This window comes from Panthera pardus, unplaced genomic scaffold (genome assembly GCF_024362965.1).
Source record: "Panthera pardus isolate Hobbes unplaced genomic scaffold, ASM2436296v1 HiC_scaffold_3, whole genome shotgun sequence".
NCBI classification, from domain to species: Eukaryota; Metazoa; Chordata; class Mammalia; order Carnivora; family Felidae; genus Panthera; species Panthera pardus.
The window spans coordinates 20,413,256-20,425,058 of NW_026526876.1; the positions used below are offsets into that span (position 1 = coordinate 20,413,256).

Sequence of the window (11,803 nt, forward strand, 5' to 3'; positions counted from 1 at the left end):
AGGGATGCATGGGCAGGAGCCTTTATTATGGAAGCAGGCTTAGGTTAGTATGAATCAATTCAGTGGGCTCTGGGATACAGGGGCTGTCCCTAGTTGCCTGGTACCTGGCCCCTGGGGTGATTAGGAGCAGCGGTTGGTGATGAAAGGGCATTCGCTAGCTCCAAAAATTGACCAGCCCCAGGAGCCATAGCCCCTCCAGAATCAGCAAGGCCCCAGATGTCAAAGCATCAGAAATACAGAAAATGAAAAGGCATGATGAATTCAACCTCCAAAACATGATATGCTGAGCAAAAGAAGCCGGCCACACAACAGGCATGTTTTATAGGATCCCACCCGTAGGAAATGTCCGAAGTAGGTAGACCCATAGAGATAGAAAGTGGTTACCAGGAGTGGGGGCGGGGGAAGGAAGGGGGAACGACCGCCAGTGGGTACAGGGCAATGAAGATGTTTTGGAGCCACACGGAGTAATGCCCAACACTGTGAGTGTATGAAAAGCCACTGAATCTTACACTTTAAGACAGTTAACTTCATGTGCTATAAAGTTCCCTTCAATGAAAAAGAATTAGAACTCAGGTCTTCGATCCACATCGGGTCCCTTCAAGGCTGTGTGTGTCAACGCCACGATCTGCTCCCAAGGCAAGGAAGGTGGGCACATCCGGGCATTTTGCCCCCTGGGCAGTGAGGGGGAGAGAGGTGGCCACAGTCCAGGCCTTGGGAGATTCAAACCAGGGCGCCTGGCGCCTTGCAGCCCTGGGCACACGGACCCGTCCCCGCAGGGCCCCTGACTCCCCGATTCTCTGTCCTCCCAGGGAAGCGACAGTGAGTACGAGGCCGACCCGACCCACCAGAAGGCCCACTCTTTCGTCAACCACTACATCAGCGACCCCACCTACTACAACTCGTGGCGGAGGCAGCAGAAGGGGATCTCGCGGGCCCAGGCGTACAGCTACACGGAGAGCGACTCGGGCGAGCCGGACCACACCACCATCGCCAACAGCAGCAGCGCCCAGCAGGGCGGCCTCTTCCGGCCCAAGGCCAGTCGGACCCCAACGCCCCAAAACCCCCCGAACCCCCCGAGTCAGCAGAGCACCCTCTACCGCCCCCCCAGCAGCCTCACCCCCGGCCCCCGGGCTCCTATAGCAGGATTTTCATCGTTTGTTTGACATCGGAAGGGGGAAAAGAAAGAAAGAAAAACAAAACAAAACAAAACAGCACCAAACTCCCCATCCGCCCCTCCCCGCACTGCCTGCCAGAAAACAAAAACACCAAGAAACCAAGTCAACTTTTCACCTCCTGAGTTTATTTTTCCAGAGATTCCAGGGCCAGCAAAGACGGTGTTGAGAAGGAGGAGAAGAAAACCACTGGAGGAGGACATGTGTGGGTGTGTGTGTGTGTGGGTGTGTGTGTGTGCGTGCGTGCGTGTGTGGCCCACAGTTGGTCAGCTCCAGATTGTAGGGTTCCCTGGGCCTTTACAGACTTCGCAGAGTCGGGCTGCAGGGGCCCAGCCTGGGCTGAGGCGGGGCAGAGGGAGAGAGAGAAAGCTAAGGCCCAGAGAGCTGTAAGGCAGTGTGCTCAGGGGGCGAGAAGCTTCTGGAAGTCCTGACAGCTGCCTCTTCCGCCAGTGCGGGGGCCCTGGGCCCACTGCTAGATGATGATGTGCAAGGCTGGGCGCCCCTGAGGGCAAAGCTCACCTTCTCTCCCCCCACCACACACACACCCCTCCCAGCCCTCCCCCTGCATCGCTGACAGGCCTCTGGGGGTTCAATCCGTCCCCCTGGCCTGCTCCTCACGCTCCCCTCCCTTGTTCAACTTCTCCACCAAGCGTTTGGTTTATTTAGAAAAAGGAAAACAACTGAGGGGTGAGAGTCTGCCTAGCTAGTTCCTTGTTTCTTACATACGCTTTTTACTGTGACTCCAAGAAAGAGGGCCCCAGGGGTGGGGAGAGGCCCCCACACCACCACTGAACCCGGCCGTTGCTTGACTTGAATTCACTTTCCTGAGCACAGACCGGGAGAGCTGAACCCGGGGAACAGAGTACAGGGCACTGACCGGGCATCACTGGGATAATTGGGCATAACGCAGGAAGTCAAGAATGTAAGAAGGAAGCTTAACTTCCCTCTTCCTTCCAATTTAGGTACCACCAGCACCCTCCTTAAAGCAAGAGGGAAAGGAAGGCGCTTAGATAAGGAAGTTCAGCATGTACCGGCTGGGGAGCTAGGCAGGGGTGAGGGATGGCCATCTAGGCAGACACACCCCTGTCCCTGGACACACCCCTTCCTCCTGAGACGGGCACATACACACAAGTCCCCCATGCACTTGCAAGGAGAAGGGTCTAAGGATCCTCTCCCAAGAGAAATCCCTTTGGGTCCTAGCCAGTCGGGACACTCACTTCCAGAGGTGTGTCCCTGTCGCTCTCGACCCACAGTGATCCCCGTCTAAAGCACCCCCAGTCCCAAGCACAGGGGCACAGAAGCCCAGAGGAGTGGGCCAAGCCCCTGGTCTAGAGGCCAGAGCTCCCAGAATGTACCCTGTCTGCCCAGCACCTGGTTTACAAAGAGTCAAAGACCCAACCCCTGGGTATGTGTTCCAGGCCGGCCTTGGCCTAGCCGGGGCTTGGAGCAAGGAGGGGCCCCATCCAAACTTCACACAGCTCCCAAGATGCACAGCCAGGCCGGCCAGGAGGAGCAGGTCAGATGGGACCAAGGACAAGAATAGCTGACAGGAAGCAAAGCTTTTACACACACGCAATCTGCTCTAAGGAATGTTCTTTTAAAAAGCCACTTCTAGTGGCCTGAATCTTCCTTTCAGCCCCAGGATGAAGGGATTGAGGGAGGAACCATTCTGTCGAATTCCCCGAGTGCCCCCAGCTGGCCCAGCCTCGTGCTTTTGGGTGGGCAGCAGCCTCTGGGAGAGGAGGTGGTCCGGCAGGAAGACACCGGGTGCGGCGTGGGGCCCTTTAGTGGGGCAGGGCTCGCTGGGAGTGCAGAATGCAGGCCCCATCTTGGGGGTGAGGAAAACAGAGGAGGTCTGAAAGGGGGATTTGGGAAGCAAGCCAAGGAAAGCGAGGCTCTCCACCTGGCCCCGCGGGCCCCCCACTCAGGTGAGGGGGATGGGAGCAGGGCCAGGGGCCTGAGGGAAGGACATACCTCCCAGACCCTCGGGAGCGCTGGCAGGTGTCTCCGCAGACGGGGCCCAGACGCCGGCTTCTCCACCGGGGTGTCTTGGGAGGGAAGCACCCCCACGAGGACACAGGCCTGAGGTCTGCCCTGTACACATCTGGTGTCTCCATGGCAACGCATCCGCAGCCACCCGCCTGTGATCTCCCCGCGCTGCCTCCTTTTCATCTCATCTTTTTTTAACAACCTCATCCCTTTCCTTATCTGCTGTGCGTTTAGCCATTTGCGGAAGTTCCCAGTTTGCAGTAGGGAATTCATGTAGCCCAGCCCAGTGAGGAATCTGGGAGTGGGGTAGGGTGGGGGGGGAAGCAGGACGCGTGAAGCCGTGTGTGTGTGTGCGTGTGTGCGCGTGCATGTGGGTGCGTGTACTGTGCACGAGGCCAGATTTCCTTTGCCTTTCACAGACTGCCTAGTGCACCGAGATGTGCGCCCTCCCCCTCCCCACGCGCTCACTCACCCCCACGCCGACACACCCACGCACACTTAGCACAGGGCGGTGCACGCCTGGGCTCACGCACATGCACACACAGATATGCACGGGTGTGTGTTCGCAAACAGGCTTGCGATTCCTTCTGGTGGCTCGTCTGTCCTTTGTGAGGCACAGGCAGCCGGGGTGACTCCCGCTCGAACGTGGGAGTCTGAGAGGGCACTGGCGAGGACGCTGTGTGAGCCGGAAGGCAGGCTGTGCCCAACGTGAAAATCCAGCCCTGAGTTCATATCCACCCACCCAAAATGTTGCCCCACTGCCCCATCCACATCTGGAAGCCCAGGTCTCCATGACAGAGCTCTAGATTTCTAAGAGGACACCTCTGCCCTCATTTACATATCTGCCGGGGCAGTGGAGGCTCCTGACCCCTGACCAGACACCCGGTCGCATTAGGATGTGCCGGGCACTGCCCGTAGGTAACAGGGAACCTCCCCGACCTCTGGGCTCCTGGGCTGACGATGCCAGGGCCCCTCTGTGACCACCTGAAGCAGGTTGACACAAGGACACCTCTGTGTCCTCTGGCTCTGCCTCGTCATGCCCTCGGGAAATCTGGTGTTGCACCCAGCAGCCCACGCTGGGCACACCAGCACTGCCCTTCCCCCTCGTGGCCACGCCCCCTGCGTGCACACCAGCTCCTCGCCCAGACTGCCAAGATGAACCAAAAAGCTGCTCGGCTTCCAGAGCGCCTTTCTCCCAGGGCCCCAGGGGGTTTGCAAAGCCAGGCCGCCCGTCCTGTCCCCTCACCTGACACTGCCCCAATTCAGAGGAAGCACGGACGCTTCCAGCTGCCCCGCCCAGAGCACGCTGTCTCGAGGCCTTCTGTCTCTGCCCACACCTCCCTGGGCAGAGCGTTCAAAGGTGCCAGAGCCTCCCAGAGCCCACTCTGGGCAGGGGCTTCCTTCCCCTCCCCGTGGTGCACGTGGTGTGAGGGGCTGGAGGACAGGAGCGGGGAGGGGGACCCGCCCCCAGCAGCAGCCACCTGATCTGAGTGCCTCTGTATGGTCCTGCCCAGTGGCAACCTTGGCCGCCACCCGGAGCACAGATGCCCTCCTGGGACCACCCCCCTTCTCTTTGTTTCCGTAAGAATAACCAAAAGCATTTAAACGTGTTACCTTTCTTTACACATACAGACTCCAAAAACAAAAACCAACACAAATCTTTATTTTTTTGATTTAAAAGATATAATGAAGAATTGTGGGGAGAATATTCATCGTGGCAGGTGTCTATCTGTAAGAAAAAATATATATCTATATGTCATATAGCTTGTTAGCAGGTTTATTTTTTAAATGAAAGGTAAAAAAAGAAATTGATTTGAAATATATACCACGAGATGTCCCATGGCCTGTCAAACTTGTCGGTATTTTATAAATAAACTTTTTTTTTTTGGAGTTCTGAAGCAACATTCATTCTTCTCCTTCTGGGAAAGTAACTGGGGACCCCTACCTTCATATCATGCTCAAATAATGGTGCGGGATCTTGTTTCTTTTACACCTTTAGGATAATAGCCACTCGGATTATACCGGATTAGAGGCCAAATGATAATGATTGATAATACTGGCAATGACAATAGCTAACATTTGTGTGGCGTTTGCGCCCTGCCAGACACTGCTGTTATCACTTTCCACTGATGAACTCAGGGAATGCTCATGACAACACCTTCAGCAGAGAAGCCGGATCAGGGAGAATTTAAGGGGCTTGCTTGCCCTTGAGAATTGGAAACGCCAGAGTTTGTACGAAAGCAGTCTGGCTCTAGAGACACGTGCTGCCTCTGTGTTATTTTAAGGCAAGTTCCTTACCCGTGTTCATTTATTTTTATTTATGTGTTTTTTACTGTCTATTTAGAGCGAGAGTGTGTGTGTGAGACGGGGGAGGGACGGAGAGAGAGGGAGGCAGAGGATCCGAAGTGGGCTCCATACGGACAGGCAGAGAGCCCCATGCAGGGCTCGAACTCACGAACCTCAAGATCATGAGGATCGTGACCTGAGTGGAAGTCAGACGCTTAACCACCGGAGCCACCCAGGTGCCCGCCCCCCACGCCCACCCCGTGTTCATTTTAATTCCTACCCAGCCACACCCCAGACGCTAAGGTTGGTATAGTAAGAACCACTGTGGTGCTTGTTGTAACTAACCTAGTCAATGCACCCAGGTCTTAAGTGAGGGCTTGAATCGTTGCATTTATGCGTGTGGTGGTATTGACATGATACCACATTTCTCTCACATCCATTGAGTCAAACAGGAGAAAGAGAACGAAGGAAAAATGATTTTAATTGTGTAATGCCACCAGATGAATACACTTACTTAAATAGTCTACGTTGCTGTATAATGTACATCAGACATTTGTACAAGAGGCTGCTCAGCACAATTAAAGCAGGGAACTTAAAATATACAAAAATATACTCTTAGACACTTCATTTTTACTTAAAACACAAATGCAAATTCATTCACCAATCTGTTAATGTTGGGCCATAGCGTTTTGCTTTTTCTCAGCATGGTCTCCGTGTATACAGCTCCCTGTTGTCTTTCTTACATGAATCACAGCCATCGTGCATGGGCAGCGAATTCTAGTCTGTTTCTTTAAAATAAAGCAAAAGGGGGCACCTGGGTGGCTCAGTCAATTAAGCGTCCAACCCTTGATTTCAGCTTGGGTCAAGATCTCGCGGTTGGTGAGTTTGAGCCCCACATGGGGCTCTGCACTGACAGTGCGGAGCCTGCCTGAGATTCTCATTCTCTCTCTCTCTCTCTCTCTCTCTCTCTCTCTCTCTGCTGTAACACACCCTTTTATTTTTGCCACTTTTCTTTTATCAAAGCATCCGGTGCAATTTTCAAAGAAATAACTGTTCTTTTGCACTCTTAGCCATCGCATCATATTTAATTAAATTGTGGAATTACGGGGCGCCTGGATGGCTCAGCTGGTTAAGCGTCCGACTTCGGCTCAGGTCATGATCTTACGGTTCGTGAGTTTGAGCCCCACATCGGGCTTGTGCTGACAGCTCAGAGTCTGGAGCCTCCTTCGGATTCTGTGTCTCCCTCTCTTTCTGTCCCTCCCCTACTCACACCCTGTCTCTCTCTGTCTCTCAAAAATTAATAAATGAAAAAAAAATTGAATTAAAAAAATTTTTTAAATAAATTATGGAATGACTATAAAAAGTACAACTGGCACAAACAAGTCTGGGAACAGTGACAATTGATTCGTTATAAACATACAACTTGATTCGGTAGCAGCAGAAACATATGGGCATCACAGAGAGCAGCCCCTTATTAGCCTTCAGAACCCTGGGGACTATGGGCACCTTCATGTTTTGCAGAGAAAATATACGGAATCCATTAACATGGCTAGTTGGTTAAGTGGAAGTCAAGTGAGAGCTTCCGTGTATAGGACAGCACAAACCATGCACACTGAACCTTATGACCAATTTTCAGGGTGATTAAGGGATTTTCAAAGGTAATTTGGACTACGTATAACCTTTACCTTAATAAATGTGGACCCCCGCCCCCACATTAGATACAACTCCACCAATGAGGATGTTTGGGTAGAGGGTGATAATATGGAAGGCAGTCTACAAACTGGAGTCAGATTTGAAAGGAAGGGCTTTGAACCACAAAAGGCATGTCCTTCCTGGTGGCATGTTTATTCTAGACCCAGGAGATGTCTCATTGTAATCTTTAATTCCAAAATTCTTCCTCATTCATTTCTTTTTTTTTATGATTTTTTTTCTTTTTTTTTTTAATGTTTATTTTTGAGAGAGACAGAGTGTGAGTGGGGAAGGGGCAGAGAGAGAGAGGGAGACACAGTATCTGAAGCAGGCTCCAGGCTCCGAGCTGTGAGCTGTCAGCACAGACATGGGGCTTGAACCCATGAGCCGGGAGATCATGACCTGACCCAAAGTCGGCCACTTAACCAACTGAGTCACCCAGGTGCCCCATTCCTCATTCATTTCTAATCCCAGACTAGCTTCTCCCCAACCGTAGCTGGTGAGTGGGGAATTTGGCTGTCTCCAGCCCCATTATCAAAAACAATGCCTCCCCCCCAACCCCCACTCAAAAAATGAGAGAGGCAAATCTGGTAAGAAGAAAGGAAGGAGGGGAAGGGAAGGTGTTTTCCAAAGCCAAGGAGACATGGTGTGAGGCCACATACTGGCTCAGATTATACATAGTTCTCCTTTCTCCTGAGAAAAGATCATCTCACCTGGAAAATGTCAGAACTCAGTGGAGTTTCTTTTCTTGAAGCTCCCAGAGTGACTAAATGGGAAAAGCACTTGGGTTGGGGAGGTTAGCTAAAGAGAGCACGGGGTTGGCAGACCTGGGTTCCCAGAAATTTCAGCTTAAACTTGAACTTGAGCTCAACATTTACCAGCTTCCACGACCTCATCCATGGACTTCTGCCTCTTCCAACATCAGACTCCTCGAATGAAGTGTAGGGAAACGACCCTTCGGACAGAGGTGCTCTCCGGAGATGTCCCCCACCCCCAGCCAGCCCCCTATCCCAACTTCTCTCTCCGGAACTCTCAGAGCTACAAGTTTTTCTTTCTTTTTTTTTTTTTTTTAATGTTTATTTATTTTTGAGAGACACAGAGACAGAATGAGAGTGGGTTAGGGGCAGAGAGAGAGGGAGACAGAATGGGAAGCAGGCTCCAGGCTCTGAGCTGTCAGCACAGAGCCTGACACGAGGCTTGAACCCACGAGCTGTGAGATCATGACCTGAGCCGAAGTCGGACGCTCAACCGACTGAGCCACCCAGGTGCCCCAGAGCTACAAGTTTTTCGACTTCCTGACCTGACTGACGACGAACTTTGGCAATGGGGCTTGGCTGCAGTCAACAGGTGCAGAATGCAGCTGATCTCTTTCTTCTCGGCATCCTAGTTTCTGGAAGGGAAGAAGGCACTGAAGCAGCAGGCTCCGGAGGCTATGGGTTGTGAAGGGTGTTCTGTTAAGGTGCGGTGCAGGAAGTTAAGGGGGAGATGAGACTCGGGTGGCCTGGGGAATCCGCTCTGGGTCGACTCCAGCACACCTAAGACGGGCTGCCCCCACCAGTACCTCATGGTTCCCAGCACCTACTGCACCCACCCTTCTCGAATGCCGGCCCCGATGGGCTCAAGGAAATCCAGGAGACCCTGTCACTTCCCACTAAGGGGCTGTTGGGGCTCAGAAGCCAAAAGTGACACAGGGATGGAAACAGAAATAGCTGGTGTTTGGCTCCCTCCCCTCCCAACATTGACCATCCAAGCCAACCAGGCTCTTTGGGTTAGGGTTTTATTGCCACTCAGGCAGAGCTTCAGCCAGGGCGGGGTGACCCCAGATGACACTGGGGTCAAAGCCCAAAGAACACCAGCCGTTGCCCTGGAGGGATGCAGTGACGCCCCCAGCTTGATCCCTCTGGAATCTGCTGCCCCGGAGCTGGGCTGCGTGGATATGGGCCCTGTCTAGTGCCAGCCCGACTCTGCACTGAACAGGAAGGTTCCTCCTCTTGACCTTCGTTACACATGGGGCTGCAGGGCTCTGGGGGTGGGCTGGCTGCACCTCCCCTCTGCTCCAACTGCCCTCAGCAGCATGGCTTTGAGGGGTTGGGAGCAGCTCCTATGGGGCCCAGATGCAGTGGCTGATGAACAGGGTCCTGCTTTACACCTATCGTCCCTGATGTGATTATTAGCAATGCTCCCTCTCGTTTTGTTTCTTTTTTTTTTAATGTTTCTTTATTTTGACAGAGAGAGAGAGAGCAAGAATCCGAAGCAGGCTCCTCACTGTCAGTGCAGAGCCCCACGTGGGGCTCCGCCCCATGAACGGTGAGATCGTGACCTGAGCCAAAATCAAGAGTCAGACACTTAACCGACTTCCCTCTCACTTTGTTTCCTAATCATCTGGTCCCCGCACTCCTACTGATGAGTCATAACCTGACAGCCAGGCAGGGCCCAGCCTTCAGTCCCTCCTACACTTGGGGCCTTAGACCGCCGTGCTGAAGGTCTGGGAGAATGGAAGGGACCATCTCCTGGACACGAGCTGTGATTGGGGACTGGGGGGTTGGCATGGAGGAACCAGTGAGTCCGGTTCCGTGACCACAGATTCAGAGGGAAGCTCTTCCCGCTTATTGCTGTCTCAGACTCAGTGTCCTGACACTTGAGGGTCTGTGCTGTCCTCAGTCCGGTCCTCCCTACCATGGGCTCTGGGACACACACATTAATGTCTGCAGGACACTGCTCTGCCTGGACTGTTCTGATGGAGCAGTTGCCTGAAAGAACAAGAAACACATACTCCTCATATAGGGCCTTCCTTATACAAGGGAAGATCCTATACAAAGGATCTTCCCCTATACGGAGATCCTACCCCATCTCAACTCTTACTCCCCCAGACTGACCGATAGTTCGTGATACTGGGTAGAAACTTGGGGGAAATCCGTGCCGGTTCTAGGCTGTCTTCAGGAATCTTGCCGGTCAGCATAGTTGATGTAGCAGAAAACCCAGGCCTTGGACATGGGAACAAAGGAAACTGGGTTCAAGTTAGGGTCGCCGGATAAAGCACAAACCAAAATTTGCACGGGATATGTTTATCCCACACCACATAATTTGTTGCGATCTGAACTTCAAAGTGAACTGGGCATCCTCTATTTTTATTTGCTGCCGCAAATCCTAACCCACACCAGATGTGGGTGCTCCTCCAAAACTTCTGGAACCTGGGTGTCCTTTTCGAGAAAATGGGGGATGCCGAAAGCGGCTCTGTACGCCTCCCCCCACCCCCACCGAAAGGTGTGTGGGTGTCAGAAGGGAGATTACATGAGGACTGAATTTGTAAACCGTAACACCGCTCGACACATGCAAGGGATTAGTCCTGCTATTGTCCAAGGATAAAGTGACACTTAGGTGGGATCCACTAAGAGCTTCTGGGTTCAGGCACAGTTCGGGCTCAATCAGTCCCGATTTCCAATCCCTTGATAAAAACGTGCTCTACCTGCCTCAGGACTCATCCTAGCTGGAAATCGCATCAGTAGAAAACTTCTGAATCGTAGAGATTTGGTGGGGGTGGAGGGGTCATCCCGGGCCCTTCAGAGCCTGTCATTCACCCTGGAAAACACTCAGATTAGGACCCGTTGAGCAAAGTTTTGTAGGGTTGTGGTAAAGTGCTGAAGAGCTACAAGGAACACCGCAGGACCCAAAGCGAAGAGCAGCCATGACCACCCGAGGCCTGAACGGGCAAGAGGAGAGGAGGAAGTTACTGGAACCCGCAGAGAAGGCTGGATGGAGAGGGAGATGTCACACGGGGCCAGTCGGGAGTCGGAGAAGCACCATCTCCCACACCGGGCCTGGCTCGCCTTCCGTCCTCGGGTCCCCTGTCTGGGCTCCTGATGGTCCAGATTCAGCGGGAAGTCAGAGGGCACCGGGGTGCAGCCCATGAGGGCCAACCTCCCCCGGGGGCCAGGAAGGTCACGTGGGTGCCGGCAGGCCCACAGCAGTGCTTACGTGTGTGTCTTCTGATGTTGACGTCCCCATAGAGTTCCACTCTTACTCTCTTCTGGATGTTGATAGAGTGAAATTAGGCCCCGAGAGGCTCGCTGGGAGCCTCCACCAGAATAGGTGGGATTTTCTGGTGTATTCGAGAATTTGAAAGGTCTTTGACTTTCTGTTGCCTGCAATCTCCTGTGCCATCTAGAGCCGCAGGACAATGACAGCAGCTGACCTTTGTTGTCGACCACATACCACACCCAGCGCTGTGCAGAAGGCCTTTGCTGCACCTAGTTAATCCTCAGGGCGGCCCGTGATCAGGAATTTCACCTCCTCCCATTTACCAGAGAAGGACTCATAGACACAGAAAGGTGAGGGGACCTGCCGGGTAAGTGCCAGAGCCAGAAGTGGACCCCAGGCCTGCCTGGCCTCACTGCCCCCCCTTCCCTTTTAACCACCAAGCAACCTGCTGGAGTTCAGATAATGCTGGGTGTCTGGGGAGGCCTCCACATTCTGGGCGGGCGCAGGCCAGGCGAGAAACATTGTTTCCGGATAACAGTGGCCGCAGGGGTGGACGAACGTTTTCCCTAAAGGGCCAGATGGTAAATATTTCGGGCTTTTCGGGGTACATGGAGGCTGTTCTAGTAAGGAAGCGGCCCAAGATGATACATGAATGAATGTGAGGCTGTGTTCCAATCAAGTTTTCTTTA

At 53.1% G+C, this 11,803-nt stretch overlaps 1 protein-coding gene across 2 annotated transcripts in view; it reads left to right on the forward strand.

Moving 5' to 3' along the window:
* Positions 1-5,051, forward strand: part of SDK2 (sidekick cell adhesion molecule 2) — a 264,995-nt gene extending 259,944 nt beyond the window's left edge. For both annotated transcript variants that reach the window (XM_053893046.1, XM_053893047.1), the window contains 2 exons: positions 810-3,525; positions 3,561-5,051. In XM_053893046.1, the coding sequence (XP_053749021.1) occupies positions 810-1,163 (354 nt within the window). In that variant the 3' untranslated portion in view covers positions 1,164-3,525; positions 3,561-5,051. The remainder of the gene's footprint in view (positions 1-809; positions 3,526-3,560) is intronic.
* Positions 5,052-11,803: the final 6,752 nt, after the last annotated feature.